At 38.2% G+C, this 25,723-nt stretch overlaps 2 protein-coding genes across 6 annotated transcripts in view; both read right to left on the reverse strand.

Moving 5' to 3' along the window:
* ttc17 (tetratricopeptide repeat domain 17) overlaps positions 1 to 4,881 on the reverse strand; it is a 77,816-nt gene extending 72,935 nt beyond the window's left edge. For 2 of the 3 annotated variants that reach the window (XM_069905839.1, XM_069905824.1), the window contains exon 1: positions 4,716 to 4,881. In XM_069905839.1, coding sequence (XP_069761940.1) covers positions 4,716 to 4,853 — 138 coding nt within the window. In that variant the 5' untranslated portion in view covers positions 4,854 to 4,881. Of the gene's footprint in view, positions 1 to 3,831; positions 3,930 to 4,715 lie in introns of those variants that run through there. The other variant, XM_069905831.1, reaches the window with a different exon arrangement.
* Positions 4,882 to 7,546: 2,665 nt separating this feature from the next.
* api5 (apoptosis inhibitor 5) overlaps positions 7,547 to 25,723 on the reverse strand; it is a 38,932-nt gene continuing 20,755 nt past the window's right edge. For all 3 annotated transcript variants that reach the window (XM_069905858.1, XM_069905852.1, XM_069905861.1), the window contains 8 exons: positions 21,680 to 21,784; positions 20,557 to 20,646; positions 19,422 to 19,603; positions 18,348 to 18,441; positions 17,211 to 17,267; positions 16,815 to 16,891; positions 14,237 to 14,370; positions 7,547 to 13,517 (listed from right to left, as the gene is read on the reverse strand). In XM_069905858.1, coding sequence (XP_069761959.1) covers positions 13,438 to 13,517; positions 14,237 to 14,370; positions 16,815 to 16,891; positions 17,211 to 17,267; positions 18,348 to 18,441; positions 19,422 to 19,603; positions 20,557 to 20,646; positions 21,680 to 21,784 — 819 coding nt within the window. In that variant the 3' untranslated portion in view covers positions 7,547 to 13,437. The remainder of the gene's footprint in view (positions 13,518 to 14,236; positions 14,371 to 16,814; positions 16,892 to 17,210; positions 17,268 to 18,347; positions 18,442 to 19,421; positions 19,604 to 20,556; positions 20,647 to 21,679; positions 21,785 to 25,723) is intronic.

Consider the following 25,723-nt stretch of genomic DNA (forward strand, 5'->3'; position numbering starts at 1 on the left):
GACAATCAATTTGGCAAATAACCACTGAAGTGTCAATATTCAGTACTGCATTTCTGAACATTACAGTCTGAAAATCCACTTCTTGCTTTGCAATTTTAAAATAATAATTCAGATATAGCTTATAAAGTAGAAATAAAAAGAACCTCATCATAATACTTGTGAGAATCATATTTCCCAACATCAGCAACTGAATGAGCCATATTTTATTTCCACCCACATTTCAGAAAATGAAAGGCATCATCACAAATTGCCTCTTAAATACAACTTTTTGGAGGTCACTACTTCAGGGTGAACTAGTCTGTTCACAATCATGGCATAGTACTGAACTTCCAATCACAGATCTGCTCCCTTAAAGAGATGGTTCATTCACCCAAATTTGTCAAAACACTCGTTCAAGTCTCCAACTCCAGAATTAAATGTTCTACTGTTCTAACTATCCCATTTCTGAACGGTAACAAGCTTAAGATCTCACCTGTTTTAAAAAAGTCCCAGTATGAAAGAAAAGCAAGGCTACATGTCTCAATGATTATTCCCCATGACTCAGTCATCCATCATTATGAAGTGCATCAACTCTAGCCTTCCAGTGAGCTTACAATTGCCTACCATCTCAACAGGTCAATGACAGATACATCTCCTGGCTGGCATCAACCCTGAACCATCTGGACAAGGACACCCATGTTTGACACTAATTTATTGACTACAGCTCTGCCTTCAACATCATAGTTCAAAACAAATTCACCCAAAAACTCCTGAGGCATAGATATCAGTAACCTCCTCTGAAAGTGGATCCTCAACTTTATGACCATGAGTACTGAGGATTGGAAACAATACTCTCTTCAGTATCTTCTTGAAGACTAACTCCATCTACATCTAAAAATGCCACCACTGTCATTGGCATGGTCTCACCCACCATGAATTCTGAAGGCTGCTGAGCCGCACCATGGTCTCACCCACCATGAATTCTGAAGGCTGCTGAGCCGCACATATCCCTGAATCCTATTTTCCTTTCAGAAGGGCATTTTATGTGCCAATGCCAACAACCCTCTTTGGCCCTAATTGCTTGCAGTTGTACCCTTCAATGATTTGGTCTCTGGAAATTCAGAACAAGAGAAAATGTTGGAAGCACTCAGCTGGTAAAGCTGAGAAAAAAAATGTTGACGTTTTGGGATGAAGACTGGAAAAGTGAGAGGATAACTCCAGCACGCTCAGGATTTTCTTTTCTGTTATGCATCATGCATTTTTTTCTTACCAACTTCTTGTCTGATGTATTTATTAATACAGAACTGCATTAATATAATATGCTTCTTACAACTGCAACATCCATGTTTCATCTATACTGGCACATTGCAAATTCACCACAAATTAAATTTAGATGCACAAAGATTTTCAGAAAATTAAAACAAATTCACTCTTAATGAAAAATTAGTTCATTAAAAAAAGAGTAATGGATACTGAAGGAAAGTTGTAAGGATTATCAGGTGTAAAGTATAAAGGAAACATGGTTGATTACACAATTTACTGTGGCATGTGGAATTGAAAGTGTTCACATTTTCATTGAACAACTTGTATCTGAATTTTAAGTTATGATTTCACATCTAATGGAAAATACCGTACATACTCATGTAATTGTTGAGTTTTTAAAGACAAATTTTTGGAGTAAATTTTGGGGGAAGGGTTGACTTTAACATGGTCATATTTTTGACTGCAGTAAGTGCTTGCATTATTCAAGGTGTCTGGTGCTCGAATGGCCAAGGCCTGGCGATAAGGAATTGTCAGCATTTCAAACTAGAACTGGAACAACTGTAGATCAGCTTTAACATTAGTCTACACTGCTTTATTCAAAAACTGAACAAGGACATTAAATATAGAAATAAAATGACCAAAGTCAATACAGAATCATAGTCCAATAGTAATATACTTGGTAATTTGCATGCAAAAAAATTTGCTAAAATTCAGGCAGAATAGAGTGCATAGATCCATGATAACATCGATGTGACCTGATCTATTAAACCAGGGGTCTTCAAAGTGGTTGATATAGACCCATGGGGGTCAATAGGACTATCCAAGAGGTCAAAAATGCCAGTGGGGATTGATAAACACTGAGTGGGGGGGGGGGGCGATTGAACTTTAACTTTTGAGGTCCAAAGAATTGTAGAGCCGGAGGTCCCCACTCCTGCCCGGGAGCCCAAGGTGACTTCAAGGCAGACAGCGCTGCACCCAATGTTGAGAATGGAGTCATCGTCGCCAATGCTGAAGACTTGGACTCAGCTCTGTTTGGCATCTTCCCAGCCAGAAGCAAAGTTTTATTTACTGTTATTTTTTTTCTTTTCTTTGGCTTGGCTTCGCAGACGAAGATTTATGGAGGGGTAAATGTTTTAATCGCTTGCTTAATTTGCAGATTTATTACTTGGTGATTGGGATATTGTTATAAAGTATGGGTTGTTGCTGGGATGCCTGAACACCATGCGTATGGTATGCAGTTTCCCTCACTAATGCACATGGAAACTGCATGTCTACTTAATGATTATTTATTTATTTGTGTACATCCCTGGGGGGGTGGGGGTTTATGAGGGATCAAGGATTCCATGAAGGGGTTGAAGGTCTAAAAAGTTTGGAGACTCCCGTATTAAACCAACAGCAAATATTAAACAAATCAATCAAGTAATCATAACAGTGCTCTGCAGAAACGCTGGCAAGTATTACAATTACGAACAGCAACAACTGGATTTAATAAAGCAATACAGTATACAATCTCAAAACACATCTTGAGATAATTTTGATTAGAAAAATCCCCAAATCCAATCATAGCCGTTTGCTGGCACTGAGGAAAGCACAAATGATTTGAAAAAAAAATTGAAAAATATCAGACAATTATGTTTCAAGACACACCACAGCAAATGACATTGACTAAAGCACATGAACAGACCATGCTCATTTTAAGAATTTTTAAAGAATTGCTCCAGATAATGCGCATGTGCACTCAAAAGATTATCAGAGGCCACACATACAGGCGCCATCCTTACTATACAGCCCCAGAAATGGACACCAAGGACACCCATGTTACACTCCTATTTATTGGTTACAGCTCTAACTTTCCATAACGGACAAATTCATCATCAAACTCCAGGCCCTAAATTTCAGCACTACCCTCTGCAACTAGATCTACAGCTTCTTAACTGCACACCATACCAGCAATAATCATTAACACAGGTGCCCCTCAAGGCAGTGCACTCAGACCTTATGACTGCAAGCCCAAATATTCCTCTCACTTTGTCTAAGTTTGCTGGATCTCCAACAACGATAAGACAGTAAAGAAAGGAGAGTCTAGTGGCATAGTATCGGGTCCACAACCTCTTGCCCAATCTCTCGATGTCAACAAAATGAAGGAGTGGGGCATCAATTTCTCAAATTGGGGTAGAAATGAGGTGGTGAGGAAGTGGAGCTGGCAACAAGGTCCATCCTATCTCAGTCACAGTCTTATTCTTGTCCTCCCTTCCATTGCGCAGAAAATACGAGTTCGAAAAGATACACCACCATAAATCAAGGACTGTTCCTTGCCCACTGTAATCAAAATACTGAACAGACCTCATTTGTAAAATAATTCTGCTTTTGCATTATTTTAACTGAATCTTTTCTCTGTAACACAAACACTTTTGTTTTATTTTGCACTGCCTGACATTGATTTGGCTTGATATCACGCAAAACAGTTTTCACTAATTCTTCATATGTAACAATAAACAATTAAATTTAATTTTAAGAATGACTTGAACATCCCTAACCCAAAAAATAAAAAAAAAGAAATACATTTCTAGTATGGCCAGGCAACCCTACCTGAGGCACACAGAGAAGGAAATCTGTCATCATTACCAGATCTGGCAGTTCTATGCTTGCAATCTAGTCGACTCTAAAATGCCAGTTCTTTTTAGGGTCAACTCGGGATAGACAAACAAACGGCAGACTCGCCTTCGAGTTCCACATCCCAAGGAGTACAAAATAAAAAAAGAGATGGGATTTTCAGAGTTGGCAACAATCTTAAATATTGTCTGAAACGCAATAGATGGCAGTTGAACAGACTGGACTTGAGATGAACAAGTCGTGACTGTTAAAGGATTCTAAGTGGGAGTTTATCTCAGCTTCGCAAAAAAGGAGTCAAAGTCTCAAACATTCAGGACAATTCCTCCATCCATCGGTTGTGAATCTTTGGGATTTTCCAGCACCGGGTGTGGAAGCTCAATTCCTATTCAAGGGGCACGAAAAATAAAACGCGTTGAGATCATCTATTATCCTGAATGGCAGAGCGGGCAATGAGACGCCGCTTCTATTTCACGTGGTTTTAAAAAAATATGTATCTATAAAATGTTCTTGACTGAGCGGGGAGGAAGGGATTCAACGGGAACAGCTCCAGTTTTGGCTCCTGTTACCCTTCCCGAGCGATGAGCGTTCCCCATGAACCCGCCCTGCGGGATGGGTTGCCAAACTGGCCAGAGGCTAAATTGCGAAATCGCTCCCTCCTACCCGTCTGCCCCAACCCCGCAGGACCTTGAGAGCTCACGGCCGCCGCAAACTTTTCCAAGACAGCCTCCCCCCTCCCCCCTCCCCAACGGATCCTGGCTGCGTGGGTCAGACACAATGCCCGTCTGAGGAGCCCTTCAATCCACGGACCCCACCGTTCACCATCAGCGCTCCTCCTCCAAAACCCAACCCCCTCGGCTTACCTGCTGCTGAATCTTCCCATCCTCCGTTACAACCCAGTGCGTGGTGGCCGTCGAGGTTCTTAAAGCCGAGAGCAGGGCTGCCAATAAGAGGTGGTGGCGACGACGGACACCATGTTCTTCCTCGCTCCGCATCGCCATGTTTCATCGCCGCTCCCCGCCTCTCCACGAACCGGAAGCGCACCCGCCCTATCCGGAATCCCCCCCATCATTGTGCGGGGCAACAGTTCCAGATTGTTGGTCAGTTTTTCCCCTCCCCTCAGGCAATCCGTGGAGGGTGTTTCGGTTCCGAGTACTGTCACAGGTGGTGCCTAATGTGCATGGACTTTGGTGTAGTTGCAGTGACTGGACCCGAGGTTCTGAACGCGGGCCCAGAGAATTGCAGAGGGTGCCGCATGGCACCGCTGAGAACGCTGACCGATCTGCCCACTTGGTGATTGCCTCCCGGGACGGAGCGGGCTGCAGAGTAGAAACACGCAACCTTAAGTGAATTCCTCGAGGCCAGACAGCGGCCAGAAGAGCAAAAACGTTCCGTCAGTCTTTCAAGTCGAAAGCCTTCATCAAAACTCTTGTGAAGTCTGTTTTAGGAATCTGGGGGTGCAGGGTCCGTGATGGACTGCTCCACTTGACTGAATGTAATTTGGAATGGGATGAGACACACAACTACACCAAAATTCATTTTGCTGCAGCCAAACAGCTATGTAACATAGAACAATAGTTTTAATTGTAGACATAAGTTTAATCACAGTTAGTGCAACAGAATTCTTGGTAGTTCTGGAGTAGTTTACGGTTAGAGTCTGATAGCTGTTAGAAAAAAAAACCCTGTATCTTGTGCTTGAAGGTAGCAGCAAGATTATGACCAAGGTGATGGGATCCTTTTTGGATGTGCCTTGAGATGGCCTCAATATACAAGTGAGCCTACTTCCAGAGCCAACATTTTGTTTCAAATACCGTAAGGTACCTTTGTACTGCAGCATTTTGTAGTTTCACATTGTTTCAAATCATTCTTCATAAGTGGATAATCTCACATTCTTCTTTTTGAAACTCTATTTTTCAATATGTTGCCCACTCCCCAAAAAAACTTAATACCCGTTCAGGTTCTTGGCATCATGTCACATCTTGTTCACCACCCATGTACAACTCAAAATCTGGTTACAGGATACTCCTTCCAATTCATTAATATATTGCATATAATTGAAGCTTGGCAGCACAGATTACAATTCCAGTTTGAGTTGCTAATTGTGAATACAAAACAACTCCTTTACTACTGTTTTCCATTTGGCAGCTCAATAAACCCTTGCACATTTGTCTTCTAATGTTCTTTATCAATGTCTTCTGGAAATCAAATAGACATTTTTGTTCCCCTTTCTCTGAATTTAGATCTTCAAAGAACCATAAGCATATTTACATAACAACATTTACTTTTATAAAATCACATTGCCTTTTTGATTATCTCATGATTTTCTAAACTATTATAGATTCCAGCATTTTCCAAATGGCAATGTTTTGCAAATTAGTCTATGATTTCTTGACTCACATCTTTTTCTTGAATAGTAGCTAGTTTGCAATTTTTCCAATCCCATGGACCCTCTCCACAATATAGGAAATTTTGGCTGATTATGACCAATTTAACCAGCCAAAGGGTCTTCACACTGAAACAATTTCTTCATTGTTCATTCTCATGATTAAATGGTGAGGCAGCAGCAGTGGGCTGAATAGCCTGTTTCTGCTCCTATGGTCTTAACACAGTTGTGGTCTGACTTGTTGAGTATTTCCCACACTATTTTTAAATACTTTCAGAACTTGCATGTGATTTTTTTTTTACAAAAACTCCAACATTTCTGGAACTACCTTTTAAGAACCTATTATCCTAAACAGAACCTGGCCAGATAACTACTGATAAAAGGGGAAGTAATTTTCTCGAATTTGGCACTAGCCAAGAATTGATATTTAAAAAAAATAGCTGTGCAAATTTTACAAACTGGCAACCTCTCTCAAAAAGTCTATAAAAAGAACTAACACATCTTCCAACTTGAATGTGGGTCAAACTTTTCAGAATAGGTATTAAAAATGGCATTAAAGATGGGGAAAAAGGTAAGGGGACAGTGATAAGGGACAGGTGGGAATTAGTTCAAGATAACAGTCAAAGAAGATGAGTGGGAAGGTTGCTTATGTACATCATCAGTGGCATGTCTGGAAATAACCTGACACAGTGTTTGTAATCATTTGAATAGAGGGAAAAAAAAATCAATAATTTAGAATAGTAACAGAATAGAATTACAATACCATTTTATGAAGCATGGGAGAAAAGCAGCATCCACTGTTGAAACTATAGTTATAAAATGCATACACCTACAATTGGAGCATTGTGGACATTTTTGATTGAATGATTGAAAAGGAAATTTTGAACACAGGAAATGTGATTACACATTTTTAAAAAAATCTTGGCAAATGCAGAGTATTTGATGCACTAGTATAAGCAGTACAATGGAGATAGAAACACTAGTTCATTTACAGCTGGTTAAAAATTTCAATCTTTGAAGTGGGAGCTAACCAGACAAGAGTATCTGCATGTCATTCAGAGCCGACTTCCAAGATTTTGTAATTTATATGCATCTTGAGCCTTTTGCTTGGTTAATTAATAAAACCCAGCAATTTTAGAAGATGAGATCTGTTTGGAACACAGTAGTTTCTCTGGAAGATGAACCAAGATGCAACTGCTATTTATTAGCATCAGTATCAAGTGCAATTACATTTGGACTTTATTGCAACAGCAATTTACATCAATAAACACGGAACTGTCTTTGAAAGACAAACATTGATAAAATGACAAATTTCATAGTGAACGTGTGCAGACACAATTTTAATATATTGAGATAATGTGGATAGTTTATTGTACATCAGTAATTCAATTGCATAGAAGATAAAACTCCATACAATATGAAACTATCAATCATGGAACAACTACAGTACTTTAAATTCTTGTATTTCCTCTATAAACAATTTTCTCTTTCTACAGGATTTCAAACTCTAAAATTGTAAAACTTTTTTTTTAAAACCAAGACAGCAAACTACAATTTATTTTGTTTGATGTCCCGTTCACATTGGTTTTAATTTCTGAAATCTTAAAAGGAACATTGACGTGTCTACTTAAAAAATTTGTACAATGATTTTCCAAAGAAATTTCAACTGACAATTTTGAAAAAAAGTTACTTGATAGAATACTTATTGAAATTGTGCATTTTCACACCTGACTTTCTGGCCTATAGTTTAAAATTTTTCACACAATCCATTTCTTATTCTTAAATATCTTCACTTTTATCTCTTTTAAATATTTTTGAACTTTTTTTTCCATTACAAGCCTCTTCCATCAGATTTTCCTATATTGGCACCTTGTTATGCCTTCATATCTTTATTTAAATACTCCAAACATTTTGAAACACCCACTGACATTGATTCAATGATTTTCTCCTCTAATTTTATTTTATGCTCAAAGATGGTCCCTTTATTTCAGTTACTTTACATTTCTTTTGTGTGAATACACTTTGAGGTTTCTCACTGCAGATGTCAGGTTTGTCAGTACTGTTCCCAATTATTCTCACCTTGAGATCAATTCGTAAGGGCACTCAAAGTAATAGAAAACTGTAACAGTATCACCCAATTGAGTTAGCAAGGAATTTACTGTCACCTGAATATAATTTGAAAACAATGAAATGGTCAACAACAAAAAAGATTTCATCTTCCACGGGAAGAAAATGAAAAGGCATTTATTGGAATTAATGTGAAATGCAGAAATTCAATAAAAGTTAAGAAAAAATAATTGTAAGAAGCAGAGAGTTTAAGAGGCAAAATAACTAATTCTGATATAGGAAATGGACTTGCCAATGAAGCTAATAGTAAAACCTAATGAAGGTGCCATCCAAGGGAAACTTGTGACACCTGAGGAAAGGAAACAGAAAATAATCCACTGGATATTGAAGAGATGCTAGGAAATTGCAAACAGATCTTGTTCAAAATTACAAAGTTTTATTTCAATTGTGTGTAAAAGTCAAAGAAGGTATCGTAACAACCTGATAAATAGGAATATTAGTTCAGAATTGGAAAATTGTACCCAGCCAAGCTAGTTGACATTTTGGAACTGAAATCTGAGGCAACGTCAGACATCAAAAAACATCCGATAAATGCTCAAAAGAGCATCTAGACTTGGAAAACGTCAAGGAATGTGCAAAACAATAAAAGTCCATTTATATTTACTTGAGCAGTGAATTGCAATAATATATTGGTTAACGCTACTCAAATGAAAATTAACCACATTTTGAATGTTCACATCTGGTAATTGCCAAATACTCTTATCTCCAACTATCAGAAAAAAAATGCAAGGCAGTGAGAATAAAGCATAGTGGTACCATTTATGCAACAAGCATAGAAGTGTTTGCCTAATTGTTAAGATATATTGCAAGGTTAAATAGAATGCATTAGGAGTCCATGTTGGACCTATTATTTTTCCAGATTATAATTTTTGTTTAGGATGCCAAATGGTAAACTTGACATCTGAAACCAAACTAATTATTCCCAAAACCAACTGTTGAGAATACCACTATATCCAGGTCCCCCAAAAATCACACCATCCTGATATTAAATATCAAATGTCATTTGGATAAATCTCAAAACTCAATACCTAACAATACTTTGGGATAGTCCTCACCAGGAGTACTGTGGTAGGTCAACATTAAACCTTTCAGAAAATGGTAATAACTGGCCTTCCTGGTGACAGCCAGGAAAATAATATTAATGATGAAATGTTAAGTGATAAAGGAAAGATATTAGAAAGAAAAGTGAGCAATATCTACAAGTGTTGAAAATGACTGATTATGTTGAGCCACAGGTCTTAATAATTAATGTCTAACCTATATAGAACAGCCAACAGAATTTAAGAACCCAGAATATTAGAAATATAAATCAGAGGCAGTCATAACCAAATTGTATTGTTCCTTTAAGTCAGAACATACCTACAGTTCAGCTACTGTTATCAATACATCCATGAGAGTAAAATCATTTAAGTGTCCATCCCAAGAGCAACAATGTTAATGTCAAATGCCAAAAGCATGAACAGAAGAAAACAAAATATCATCTATCCTATTTTGAAAGGAAAAAAAAAATGAGATTTTTTTGAAATAACAAAGACTAAACCCCGGAATCATTTAAGAGATCGCATTAGTTAGCAATTAACAAGTTACTTAAAAGTTTTATCCTAATTAAATCTTTTGCATTACTGTCTTGTCCACTGAGCTCCAAAGCACAAAATTGAAAAAAAAATACATGCATTAACATATCCAAATATTTGTGGGCATAGTTAAATACTTTCTGGGCTTGTGATATTCCAACAAAGCCCTCAATAGTAGGAACCAAGTGACAAGACATACTTTGGGGATAGTTGCGACTTAACCAAGTAGAAGCAACAAACACACAGGATTGCTGTTTGACCCTCCCAAAATCCAAGCAGATTCTCCCATGAATCATTCAACATTTCTACTTTCATTGTCAAGGTAAAGCCAGTACGTCACAGTCGATTCTGGCAAGTTGCATCATTCTTCTGCAACCATGCTATCTCACAGGAGGTAGAGGGCATGCTTTAATTCAAGGCAGTCTGGGAGGCATTTTTTAAGTCAAATAGAAAACACAATTACGCAAGAAAAAAAAATTCCTAATGAGCAGATTCACTGCCAAAGTATATTTAAAAAAAAATTTCAAATGGAACCATTTTCTCTCCAAACTACTTGTAGTTTCAGTTGTGTATCAATCTACCCTCACATCTACAAATTATTTCCCTTCCCTGTATACTTGCACAACTTCATATTGTAGGGTTATTATGTTGCTACACAAATACATAACTTTTCTGTTCAGGTAGTGATGGTGCTTAGATTTTAACTGTTATGGCATAGTCAAATATTTAATGTTGATAATCTGCATTTTGTATTCATTTTCCAGATCTGCCATCATGAGTTCTTTCCATTCAAACTGCTCTTAAAAAGTTGCTCACTGCACAAGATTGAAATTAATAGCCCTATAAAAATATTTAAATCTCTTCTGTAGTTATTGTCAAATTATTGAAAACCTGATAACAACGTAGTTATTTTTCATCATTGTTTACTGATTTTTTTGGTGCACAATACAAAAATATTACCCAGTGTGCATCATTTCCTATCAAACACAAATCCTACCCTTTTGGAACATACATTTCCTTCCAGTGAAAGAAAATGTGGCTGCAAACTTTTGTGAATTTTCAAACAGAAACTGCAATTATATTGTTGAAGTCAGCCAACGCCTACATTCTCAGCATTCTCAAATATGTACAGACACCCCTACAAAAGTCACATGCGCAGTTAATTTTTCTAAACACATTTTAGAGATACATGCAACTGCACATATCATTACTATAAACTATTAAATTTTCAATTATTAAATCCAAGTATTGAAGTAAATCTTTCTATTTGATACAAGGACAAGGGATTTTTATTTTTTGCAGATAGCTAAAAAAAATTGCTCTGGCAGTTTTATATTGCATACCCAAGACTAAGAAATAGATTCAACTGCACAATTTACAAAAGAAAAATAAAATCACCTTTCCCTAATACCTTCATAGTTACTGCATTAATTAGGTTCCACTAAGAAAGACTGTAAAACAACGATTTCAGAAAATGAATATAAAAACATAATGCATGCCAATAGTCACGGCATGCTGCTATTCACTGCACAAGTATTCAACAACTCAAACAGCGAGTTTCCAAAATAGACCTAAATATATTAATTTGCACAATGGTAAATTTAATATCTTGGTACTTAAACAGCACTCCAAGTAGGTCAGCATGACTCAAATATTCAGAAATACTTAATATTGGTATTTGGTACTTCAAAACAATTATCTGAACAGTATTTTAAAGTACATTTTGTTTCTACCATTTGGGATATTAGTTCATTATTCAACATTTTAACCAATCATTCTTCAAGTTTTTAAACCAAAATTTAACATTTCCACCATTGCCTTAAAACATTTTCCCAAATTTTGGCATAGAGGAATAAATAAATATTACCAGTTAATAATTCAGCAGTATTCTCAGCCAGGATGGATTGTTCAGTGATACAGGTGTGAGTAATATTTCTTCAGCATTTTAATTGGAATCACAATTTTGTGTTCAAGTCTATAATGATGCCCCAAAAAATCTATAGGTAACTTAGCATTGAAACAAACTATACCGAATACATTTTAAAGCTCCAGTAGAAATACAAGGATCAAGTTACTGCTGGGTAACAGTTTGTACACAAGTACTTGCAGTTATACAGTATAAATTTCATAACAGATTTCATGCCAAGTCCAACAGCACAACGATCTTCAAAATCAATTTTAAATTTAGCTAAAGCATTAACACATACAAGTTGTTAACTATTGGTTTATTGAGTTGTACAAACTTGCGAAGTAATCAGATATAGCTCAAAAAATTCCCCTCGCGATGGCTACTGACATCAAAATGAAGCCCACTGTGCAATGCAAAGGCGCAATGAGGTAACATTAGATATCAAGACTGGTCATGGAGACAGACAATGAAACAGGAAATCAAAGCAAAAATGCAGACAAAATTATGGAAACAAATCATTCTTGTAAGTATTCTTTGAATGCAGTACTTCAACTCTAACATTCACAGTAAATCTGCACAGAACATGAAGATGGAATAAATTAAATGCTGCACATATCACTAGTAAGTTTATCAGAGCATACAACCCAAGGGTCATCAAGAGGAATAATGCCTTTTGTTTGCTGAATGGGACACATCAAATTGAAATTTAATTGCAGCTTCAACTTTCTGGTCCCAGGAGAATAATGTACATTAATAGACCAGGATACAAATATGTAATTTTAACTGTAATTTTGACAATTAAATCCCTCGTCTCCATGGGAAAATTAGTGGGCACTGGTAAAACATCCTCAAAAAAGGAGGAATTAAGACCCATGAGTTTTTTTGGCAATATGTCTGAGGCTCAGAGAAACATTACTTATTTGCTGTTAGTCTTCAATATGGGTAAGAAGCTATTGAATAGGATATAAATGTTTAATGAGTATTCCAATTAGGAAAGTATCAGATGCACAATTTTTTTAAAATTGTCAGCGCTGGTTTTCCTATGAAAATTAGTTTTGTAGTGATACTATTTCTTCAGGTGCTGCACTTTCATTCGGAAAGTATGCCAGAGTAGCTTGAAAGTTCCCACACTTGTCCATGGATCACAAAATTACAAATTTAAGTGTGATCTCCATCTGGTTACACATTATATTACTAGGACATGACCATGTGAAACAATGGATTTCATCAAATGAGTGTTGTCCTTTAATTTCTCCACTATATTTTAATTTTACCATGGTGCCTAGAAACTGAACACAAGAATGCCGAATTCTTCTACATTGTTTCAAAAATTTCTTCCTAAATTCTGTAGCTGCTAATGTCACAACAGTACAAAATAAGAAAGGAAATTAAAAGATACCTTTAGAACGAATGTGAATTTGAAAATCACATACCAAAATATAAACAAAGAATGAATTGTATAAAGTATCTTTTAAAAATGTTAAATACAGAATTATCTTCTGAAGGCTAATTGCAGGTGCTCTGTAGCAATTCCAAGGATATTGTACACAGTAACTGCTGCACAACACGCAATAGTGAAGGAACCTTCATTTCTAATAGAGACGTCCCCTGCTACGATTTCCTCGTCCACCCCAGCCTCGACCTCTGCCTCCCCGAAAACCACCTCTTTGTTCTGGAAAGAAAGAAAGATACATTCAATGTATTTAAAAAAAATCTTGACAAAGATATACATTTTCAGTTACATAGGTTTGCATTTATAAGAAAGAAAGATACATTCAATGTATTTAAAAAAAAATCTTGACAAAGATATACATCTTCAGTTACATAGGTTTGCATTTATAAAATTCTACAGAATCAAACTGGTCCCTAATTGAAAGTTATCCCATCCAATTCCTCCTTTCTGAAATGAACGAGAAGGGACATTACCAAAAAAAAAATACCTTCAACTCAGTCCCAAGGTGAAGGCTCCCTGCTCCATTACATCCCAAAGATAAAGACTCAGGTTTAAATAATTGTTGGTTTGGTCCAGTTTCCAAGAAGTGAATGAGCACCACACGTTGATGCTTTTCTGCTGAAAAGTGGTGTGCCGTGTTCCGGTTAATGCAACGCTGTTACAGTGCCAGTGACCGGGATTTGAATCCCACTGCCTGTAGGAGTTTGTTACATTCTCCCCCTGTCTGTGTGGGTTCCCCCCCCACCGTTCAAAACGTACCAGGGTCAATTGGGCAGCATGGGCTTGTGGGCCGAAAGGGTCTGTATGCCCTCTCTGGTATTTTCCACACTCCAATAGAATCGAATTGAGAAACTTCTTAGCTTCAACCCATTCTATTATTGGTGATGATAGACAAGGGAAATCCCACCCAAATTTATAATTTGCTTCATCATGCTTACCATAAGAGAAGTTACCAAGATTACCACTGTATTTGCCACTAGGTGGATTGTAGATTTGTCTGGTGTCCCTTTTCTGTGCTGGTGGCTGTTTCTTGGGAGGAGAAGATGCATTTTCCTCAGCCAATCGTTTTTGCCTATTAAAGTCAACAATTAATTACTCTCTTCTTTTAAATAAACAATTAAAAATATCAGGTTCAGACAAGATTTATAACATCCTTTAATGATTTATGCTATTTTTTCGTTCAGCTTCATTAACAAGTGCCATTTCCCCGTGGCTACTGAGTTTAATCCTAAAGAAAAATTCATCTGAAGATGCTGGACACCAGTCGCGTTATTCAAAAGGGAAAGCAACAAGCTCACTGTTCACCGATCCATTCTAAATCATCCTTTTGAGCCACTATTCCACAGTTCATCCATACTGCCTGGATACATTATCATATACACCGGCATATAGGATGCCTTTCTATTGGACGTCCCCCAGATTTTCCACCTAGCTATTCCCTTTATATAGGACAACACCCCCTCTCCAAAGTCTGACACTCACCACTGACCAGTGAAGTGATGCTGTCACAATGTTTTCTTTTTAAAATATTTTTATTGAATTTAACATAAGCATAAATACAGAATTGACAATTACATAATAATTCATTTGTATACAAGTAAGCACAGACAAAAAAGCCAATAAAAAAGGTAGATAAAACTACATCAATAATTGCTTATAATATACCTCAAAAATATTTAATTGAAATGATCTATGGAACCATGTTAAACCCATTTGCTGAATATATAAAAAAATGAAAAAAAGAAAAAAACCTAAATCTAATCTATCCCTCCCTCTAATCACAGTCATTTTCTAAATTAATTAAAAAAAATCAATAATGTGGAGTCACTGGCAACCCCCACTCCCGAGAACAGGAAATGAACCACCAGAACATACAATAATTCTTCCAAATATAAAAAAAATTCTAATGACAATATTTTAATACCAAATTACCATGTAAAGGTTTTAATTTTATTAGCACATTTTAAAATATGACACCTGTAACAGACTGTTTAAAGCCTTTACAAAGCTGATGGCAGTCAGACTGGGCAGATGGACCCCACGGGGGAGCTTTGAGACACACAGGTTTGCCCCGCTGAACTAGCAATGCCCCTCAATGTGCACACATTATTTTCGGTCGCTATTTGCGTGCAGGTGAGCGGGGTTGTCAGCACAAGGAAGGTGAGCAGAGGGTCTGATCTGGATACTTATGTGGAGGAGAGTCAGGTTGTCAGTGCGAGGAAGGTGATAGAGGGTGCCTAGTGCCTGACCAGGAAAATTCATTCGGAGCCTGTGGGATGGGGATAGCATATGGAAAAAGGTGGGGTTGGGGGGGGGGGGGGGTTAGGTGGTAGGAAGAAGGAGAAGATGGCAGTGGTATTGAGACTTTGCTATCAAGGTTCAGATTTTAGACCTGGCGTATAAGATGACTCCAGATTTGGAGGCGACATTTTTATGTGATGAGGATCATCCTTCCTATATTCTGACATATATGGTATGTTCCAAGAGCAAGTCAGATGCATCAGAGATGGTGGGAAAGTGGTACAATTCAGGAGGTAGCAGCAACATTGACAATAGACTCAAATGAAGTCCCATTGTCAAATAAGGGTACAAAAACCTACTCATCTTCTCTTACTGTCCTACTTCAACTGACAAGTCAGGATTCCTCTCGATTAAAGATCTAAAATAAGCGCTAAACATAGCAAAATTATCAACTGTGCTTTGGGTTGAACATTTTAAACCCATCACCAATGATCCTGGTAGCAGAGTCCTAAGGATAATACCAGAATAGGGTTTCCACAGATGTTGAAAAAGTGAAAAGCAAAGAAAAAATTTCCCGATGACTCAATGACTAGAGGAATTTAATTGGACCAACTATGGTTGTAAGATCAGGTCAGAACTGGTGTTGTGCAGTGATTCCCCAAAGCATTCTCACTATCAACAGGAGTGACAGACTACTCTACACTTGACTGGATAATTGCTATTCTGTAAGGAATCAAGAAGTTTGAAACCACCCAAAACAATGTTGCCCCCCCTTAATCTATCTTAAACAGTTACTGCATCAATTTACTAAATCTCAGTTACATATCATAAAAAGCAGCAAAGTGCACTCTAGTCTCCAAACCCATAACTACCGAGCAAGGCTTAAACAGTTGGAAGTTGGGATGCTACCATATCCAACTTACTCCAGAGGTACACATCATTCTGACTTGTAAATATACAATATGAACAGTATTAAATGCTGGCAGATTTGGAGACAGCTCCACTAATAATATGCATTTCTTTTCAAAAATCTTTAAACAACACCAAAATAGTTTAATGAATAAACAGTGCAGAACTCCAAACATCTGCAAATCCATATTTTCTAACAATTCTATTCAGTGTTGGAGCATGAATTTCTGAAATTCAATAATGCTGGGAAATATACCGTTGAATCATTCATCATTATAGTCATCAGGATTGTTTTGTTTTAAAATGGAGGTTAACTTTAAACTTAAGTATGAAAACTGTATAAAAAGCAAGACAATTTAAACTTACCCTCCTTCAACTTTCTGAACAGGCTTCCAAGAAAGAGTGACTGTACTTTTATAAGAGGGTGGATTGTGGAACAGATCCTAACCAAAATAAATGTGCCATGTTAATCAATGTTTAAGTCCAGTCTGCAATATACATTTGACTAACTGTACAAAAATGAAAATGGCAAGCTATTACATTTAGATAGCCATCTATGCTTTGTGCATGGACTACAGGACCCAGGATAGTTTTCAAACACTACTTACTTGTGAAAATGACAATATATTAAGCAATACTGAAGAGTGCAGTTAACCACAACATGGAATACTTTTAGCTGCATGATCCCAAAATAACAAACGAACACGCACAGCTATTCTCTGTACAAACATTTTAGTCGATAGTTGAGAAAAAAAAGATTACCTTGATAAGAACATTAATGTTATTTGTTATCTTCAAAGCAACAACCTTTATTTTGTTCTGTGGAATAGAAAGTGTTATATATGAAAGTGTGAATTTTTCACCCCAGCATTCAGGTGATCCTTGATTTATGAACATTCAATTCATATTTTTGGAACACAATTGATTCTTTTGGGTACATGTCTGATTTAGTAATTTATTTTTATCATAACAAAGTTCACAGTTAAAGAGATTGATGAAGTCTAGGAGCTTTTAGTAAATGAGGCACTGATCCCCAATTTGATCTGTTGTGCATTCTGAGTGCAATTTCATTTACAGCCACAATAATGTTCACAAGAAGAGCCAGGCCTGTCAAGTCTTTTTGTTTCACTGCAGTATAGCCAATAGCAAAATTTGTTGACACAACTTTAAAATTGTAAAATTAAATGAAATTACATCTATAATGCACAACTGAAACAAAATGACAGTCTTGACATTCACAACGATGACTTTCTGAATGCTTTCCTGGAATGAGTGGGCAAACAAATTACTCCCAATTTCAAAGCCTTGGGAATATAAACTAGGGCATGTTGTGAAGTCCCATTTAGAAAGGTTTCCCTGAAGAGGCAAGTGGTAGCCTTGTGTACAGCTCCACCCAGTTCAAGGTTTAGATAACTATTTGAGATAACCCAGTAGATTTCTTTCTGCAAGTCCAGGTGGTGGTTCAGGACAAATTTGACTGACCCAATGACTACAGTTTTTTTGGACAGCAACCCAGTGTTTTCTGAGAATCAATTGAATGTTTCACTCAGGAAAGTTTTTATATTATAAAGATTTAATTGTTCAGGAATTATACCTCATTATATGCATGCATTGATAGATCTTCAAATGTTTGGCTTTCTGATCACGTTTTGTACCATGGAGTGCAGCTAGAATTTTAAGTTTCAAATGAATGGGAAACTCCTTTCCAATTGACAAATTCTCACTTATGTGGAACACTCTCCAGGATCGCAGCCCATTCATAAATTTAGGATTACCTCTACACAAAATATTCACGATTCTTCCTCCAAGTCACCGAAAGTAACACACTCAAGTTATGCAACATATTCCAAGCTGCCTCATTATTTAAGCCAGAGACCAGTAATAGACTGAAATGCATACCTCTTCTGTTTTCAAAGCTTCTCCCGTTTTCCCTTGCAAAGCAAGACGTAGCTGTCTGATGTAAACTTGTAAACCTCTTGCAAAATACTGTAACCTAAACATAATGTAGAGTTAAAACATGATGAGATGATTCAAGTTAAAAGAAACAATCCTTGGGTGGAGCTGTACACCTTAAGGATCCAAATTAAATGCATTCTTTTGCTGGGCTATAACCCATTGTTATAGGGTTGCGATTAAGTATATTCAGGCAACAACGACCTTGCTTCATTATCACTGGATTAAAACTGAAATTGAAAGATAGTCTGTGACTCAAGTGCCAAAAGTGCTGTCACATGGGAATAACCAATCATGTTTATAAGTGATCAACTGAAAGTGATTAACTAAGGCACACACCAAAGAAATGCATGAAACTGGAAGCCAAGTTAGAAAGGAGGGAGGTACAAAGAATAGGACCCAGAAAAGTAAACAGCATCACCAATAGTTGTTTGATGGCAAAAATGAATACACATTTAATATTCTGAGCTAGAAAGGATTTCAGAGATAGTACAAATGTCAAAATCCAAGCTAAACCAGTTGCTCCTCTTGGGAGTGGAGTGCATGCACATACCGTATATGAACAGAATCACCACAAAAACACTCAACTTAAAACTTATTTTCTCAAATGCCCAGATGGAGGGTCATAAACCCAAAATGTTTTCATAGAAGCTGCCCTATTACATTCACTGTATTTTATGTTCTTGCTAGGTTAGGTTCCTCACCATGCACTTTGCCCAGAAAAAACAAGTGCAGTTTTTGATTAAGATCCAACAGGAGGTTATTTAATCCTTTAGAGGAGATTTCTGTTCTTTCTGAATAATTCTGCAAATATTTCCCTTAAGAAATTACAACTGAATTAACTTCCATCACCCTTTCAGACAAACTGAACTGATCACAATTTATTTGTGGCTTAAGTTAATTTTGGGTAAAATTAGTCAATGAAACAACTTGACAATAACATTTAAGAACATGATTAAACTGGTTTACTGTTTGAAAATGAGAAACAAATTTCAGTGGGATAAGTCACATTCACCACACCTGATTTTGAAGTCCTTGAGTCGTTCTGTATTGAGTTTTGCTGTAAGGAAATCAGGATGTTTCTTTCCAAGTTGATGAAAGCCAAACAGCAGACATTCGACATAACTAAACTGTAGTTTGGGCTCTTCATTGCCAGCATTTTCACCGTTTTCCGCTTCCTCTGGTGGTAATGGCATGTATTCCTGAATGTATTTTAGAAATGTGAGGTTATTCACAAGAATGGGTTTACACACAAGCTTACGGAGGCTATGCACGTCAAGTCTGCAATAGAGAAAAACTAAGCAATATTTGTGTTGTTTCATTTATTCCACTATGTTTGATAATTTATAAGGTTATTCACTTTCAAAGAACCTTTGGTGCTCCCTGAAAATATAACATGAGAATAACAGAAAAAGCTGTTCCATTTTGAGCCAAAGTAAAAGTAAATATTGGTAGATGAAAAGGTGGAGATAATTTTAATTTAGTTTTGGTTTTAGGAATGTTTAAAAGTAAAATTTATGAAAGGAGCATTAATGACATTTTTATCAACTTGAATATTAAGCATGTTAGAGAGGTTGAGTTTCCAGAAAAATAATCCATATTGTGATTTTCCATCATGTGAACTCTTGCCAAAAAATTAACAAAATTTGTTAATTATTTCATGATGTGTGTAGTTTTTTTTTTCCTCTTCAGGTTCAAAATGTACCAGGGATGTAGATTAATGGGATGTAAATTGGGCGGCTTGGACTCGTGGGCTGAAAAGGCTTGTTACTGTGCTGTATACACGTCTAAATGTCTTTCCTCAAGTGAATTTTTAATAATGCATCTGAAAATTTTTGGTAATAATTTGAATACCATTAAGGGGAAATTTCTGGGTGCATACAGCCTCTGTGGCACCTGGTGTACCTAGGTGGTCTGATCTCAGAAGCTAAGCGGGCTCAGGACTGTACTTGGGGGGAGACCGCCTGGGACACCAGATGGTGTGTGTTTCTGTAAGGGATGCTGGACAAAGTCGCAACTCTGTCTGCCTTACTGTAGACAAAAGTTAAAGAATTTCATGCATATTGCATTTTGAAAGTAGTATTACAAAACAATAATGGAACCTTTACTACAATGGAATAAGGAATGTAGATTCCAGTAAAGATTTTATGCTTACCAACAATTTTTCAAATAATTGTTTCAAATTACTTTCCAACTTTTCCAAATCACCACAGAAAGGTGTCATTTCTGCCAGCAACTTTAAAACCTACACAATTGAAAACAAAAGTAAAATTTTACTTGACCATTTTTAAAGAAAATTAATTTGGCAACAAAACTAACTTCAAGGAGGTATTTTGTAATTATACCAGTTTACTAGAGCTAGAACAACTTTTACCCAGTAGTTTGTAAATATAAACTTGAGAGAAGGAGATTGCTTTGCAAACAACCATTCTAATGATTTCTAAAACTAACTATTCAAGATACACACAATCTCAAGAATCAGCCTTGTCAATCTCTATTGGCATTACTTCCATGCAGTTTTTAGCTCATAAATGGTATTTTGCTGAGGTTATTGAAAGAAAGTTACCATAAATTAAATCACTTCTCATCCCCCCACCAAAGTAAATCCGATGCTTGATTAGTTTTCTTTAAAAATAAGATAGGTCTATTAATTCTCCTGGAGACCTACAATGTATTTGAATTTGGGTTCCTTTCCTTTATCCCATTTAGAATATTTTCCAAGTGTTGTAACAAAAATGTTGTCATGGCTATCCCATGATGGCCTTCGTTCTGATAGAGGGAAGACGCCTGTACATGTATTTGTTTAATGTGAACTTCATGTTGTGCTCCAAGAAGCACATAATACTTCACAAATTGACCAACAATTCCAATTGTACGTAAACCACGATGATTGTAGCTGATAATTTGTTGTAGCCTTCGTCTGTCTTCATAGCCCTCGAGTTCAGAATAACTTTAAACACCTGTTCTACCATTGAGGACTTGGATTAATTATTCTTTGTCAGGGACCTCACCCTTGACCTTACCGCCATGGGTGACCCTACCTGGAGCATAGTGCCAGACAGCATCACTACCAGGATCACAGGACAAGATGAAGGACTAAACTGTGATATTTGATTTAAAAAGTGTTAACTATGCATTTTCCCAACTAAATGACTTACAAATATTCTTTATCATCTTAGCCAATTTACACAGATAATTTAAAATAAATTCAGCCTCAAATCCATGAAAAAGTAGCACAAAGTAAAATAAAGAATAATGAAGCCATTCCACCTCTTTACCTCTAACTGAATGTCAAGTCCTTCCACTGGACTAGTAAGGGAGCTCAGGTTTGGTAATACTTGCTCACAGAAGTAAGTAACAAACCTCGTTGAATGAACATTTTTCTGAAAGATAAATAACAGGATGATCAATCACTTATCACTACACACTCTTCAGTTTTCACCTCAATGAATTAAGAATCGGTATGCTCTTGTAGGCATAATCCAAGATTTTACTCAGAACATATGGTCTAACTTTTAAAAAAAAAACATCGTAATCTGGTTAAATTGTCAGAGGACTATGTAAATTGCATGATATTGCCAAAGCCAAAATATATATTGGATGTTGAGATGTTATTCACCTTGAAAATTTATGACTGATAATATAGGTTCCATTATCACAAATTTGTTGGTGGTGCTGTTTATTTTTAAAACTCCCTTTTAATTTTAGCAAATCATTTGGCATCGACATTGTTCATGAAAATTGATCTACACTAAAGTTCATAATATTGCTTCTCTGCAATCATGTTTAATTTCATAATTGACATTATCTGGCTATGCGCCAACCCTAAGTTTCTAGTAAGCTCGAACAAAGCAAATCTGTCATTGAAGGGTCTGTCACTGTCAGCTGAAATCCCTTTGCCACATCAAGATATTCACTAAACTCAGTATTTCAAATTATTACTCTTTCTAAGATAGGCAACAAAGCATCACACTGTCCATTCTCAAAAACTCCTGTTCCTCCCTCATAACCAGCCCCTTTAAAGTTCCTCTTTTATTTCAGCCATAACTGAAACCTTCATCAGTGCTCTTCTATTGTTCCATGCTCCTCATTTCACAAAGAATTTCCTGAACATTTTGACATTCTAATAATATTTTGGTATTTTACTACCCATCTTGATATTTTTAATTCTAATATGTAACATTCAAATTACTTCCTTAAATCTCATACTTGGAAGAAAGTGATCCAGATTTTGATTAAAAATCAACAATTCCTTGCAAAAGTCAGAATTCCTAAACATTCATCTGCTGATTACCAATCCCACTCTGTCATTCAACCCCTCATGTACAACAGCTGGAGGGCACAATCTTTCACTAATCTCCTTCAATTACAAATGAGAAATCTACTGTTTTATGTAGAAGGTATTTCAATGGGAAGGACCAATTCAGGGAGTAAGGCACATGCAAGGCAATTTTCTGTATGTAATTCAATTAGCAAGTGTATTTAAGTCATCTATGCCAATAGATTGTATCCCAGCGTTTTAAGTACTAAAATTTAATATTGAAGGTGTGGTCAGTAAGCTATGCAGCAAACGAACGAAAAACTACACAGAAGCTATGAGTGAGCTGAATCAACCAACTGATTTTACTGGAACTCTTCGAGAGCTTATCAACACGACCTCTATGATCCGATGCGCGCCCCCCCCTCCACCCTCACCACCGAACCATTGTGACGCAAACAAGTGCGAGTCTGCACCTTTGTGACCCGCTTCACTTGAGGATCAGTGTAGCCTGACATCCCTCCCCACATAACCGGAGTTCAGAGGTGCCCTGTTTGTAAACAGTTCATATATTTGGGAGGCCGACCTCTCCACCATGGGGCTAGAACAGCTACTGGTTGGTCAAGGTGTGCTGGTTTGAGGCATTTGACTGTGAACATTTCCTTTGCAACACCTTGTTTGGACCCTCTTATGAGAGCTGAAGGGAATCTAGTGCGCACCTCTCCTTATGCAGATGCATTCACAGTCTTCGAGACATAGGATGGAGCTGGACCATGGCAAGAGGTTGGAAGTGTTAGCATTGCAGTAGGTGTTTCCTCTTGGCAGCTGGCACAACTCTCCTGGGACTGTCAGCGGGGCCCCATAGACGAGCTCAGGGGAAGATGTGGCCAAATCCTCCTTCAGTGCTGTGTAGATGCCAAGGACCATCCAAGACAGCTCCTCCACCCATCCAGCCACGAGGGCTGTCTTCAAATGCTGATGGAACCTTCCCACCAGGCCATTAGACAGTGGGTGGTAGGTCGTGGTGTGATATAAATGGGTCCCTAGGAGCTGTGCCAGCACTGCCCATAGGTTGGACGTGAACAGTGCCCCCCACCCCCCCCCCCCCCCCCCCACCCCTGTCCATTGTGATATTGGAAGAAAGGCTGAAACAGGCTATCCAGTTGGTGATAAGGGCCCCAGATCAGGGTATTGTGGAAGTGTCCAAGAGCGGGACAGCTTCTGGCCATCTAGTGAAGCTATCCACCATCATGAACAGGTACAAGACACCTCTGGAAACTGGCAGCGGCCCAACCATGTCCATGTGGACGTGGTCAAATCATCTATGTGTCAGTGGGAAGGACCGAAGGGGGCTTTCACATGCCTTTGCACCCTGGATGTGACAGTGCAGGTAAATTCCGGCCTAGTGGCAGACCTGTTTACACAGGCTGCGTCACATGAATCTGTCTGCAACCAGTTGACTTGTTGCCCAGATGGATAGATGGGCCAACCAATGTAGCATGTTGAAGACATGATGCTTCCAGGTGGCTGGAACAATGGGCCTAGGTCAGCCAGTGAACTTGTCATAGTTAAGTGCGGCTTTGGATGGCCCAAAGTGCACGTCTTTCAGCTGTTGCCATGAGACTGCAGTGCAGTAGGCTGGTATCTCGCCATCCTGCCACTGGGCTGCTGTGAGCACTGTATAGTCAATTCCAAGGGACAGGGAGTGTACAGACAGGGTGGCACATGGGACAGAGCGCCAGCCACAAGCCTGTTCTTGCCAGAAATGCGCTTGTTAGCCATCGTGTACTTTGAGATATGAAAGATGACACTGCTGCCTTGCTGACCACGGGTCTGACAACTTGGTGAAGCAAAAGCGAGGGGCTTGTGATCGGTGAAGACTGTCAAATCCCTTCCTTTGAGGAAATAGTGGAAATGGCGTACTGCAAGGTAAAGGGCTAGCAACTCCCTGTTGAACGCACTACTGCTCTGGGGTGTGGGGCGCAGGTGTCTGCTGAAGAAAACGAGCAGTCTCTAATGTCCATCAACCAGCTGCTCAGTGTTGGATGCATCGACTGCGAGGGCAGTGGGCTTATCAACATGCGGATCCACTAGAAGGGTGGCATTGGCCAGAGTGTCTTTGGCCTGGTTGAATGCTGCTATAGACTCAGTGTCCCGGCTGAGTTCTTTGGTCTGACTGGACAGCAGCTTGAAAATAGTTTGAATGATCCTGGCAGCTGATGGCAGGAACCAATGGTAGAAGTTGACCATCCTAATGAACTCCTGCAAACCTTTGACAGTAGTTAGCTTGACAAACTTATGAATAGCCTCAACCTTTGACAAAAGAGGGATTGCTCCGTGTCAATTGATGCAGTGTTCAAGGAAATCAATGACTGTCAGGTAGAATTGACATTTCACTGGGTTGATGGCTAGGCTATAGTCACTGGCAGAGCAGATACAGGAGTATTAGTTGCTCCTGTCATGAGTGAGGATGCTGTCTAGGTAGATAATACAGGCCACGCCCCAACGAGTCCATGAGACTCTAGAAAGTCTGCGCTGTGTTTTTGAGGGCAAATGACATGCGGAGGAACTTGAAAAGGCTGAACAGAGTGATGAGGGCCATCTTGGGGACATTGCTGGGGTGCACAGGGATTTGGTGGCAACCCCTGACCAGATTGATTTTTGAGAAGATCCTCGCTCCGTGTAGATTGGCCGTGAACTTCTGGAAGTGGGGAACCAGGTACTGGTCAGCTGTCGTGGCTTCATTGAGCTGACGGTAGTCCCCACGAGGTCTCCATCCCTCAGAAGACTTCGGCACCATGTGTAGAGGTCCATGAGCAGTCCAAGCAGCAAATGATTCCCATCTCTTCAATCTTCCTGAATTCTTTCTTGGTGAGCTACAGCTTGTTGGGAGGAAGCCTTCATGCCAGGGCGTATAGTGGCAGTTCCCACGTGGGGATGTGGTGACGGATGCCATGGTTCGGGACCGTGGTGTTATAATGGCCAGGAACCCTGCCAGGATTCTGGCAAACTCGTTGCCCGATAAGGTTACCAAGATGAGGTGGGGGCTGGGAACGACTTCTTA

Source organism: Narcine bancroftii, chromosome 1 (genome assembly GCF_036971445.1).
Source record: "Narcine bancroftii isolate sNarBan1 chromosome 1, sNarBan1.hap1, whole genome shotgun sequence".
NCBI classification, from domain to species: Eukaryota; Metazoa; Chordata; class Chondrichthyes; order Torpediniformes; family Narcinidae; genus Narcine; species Narcine bancroftii.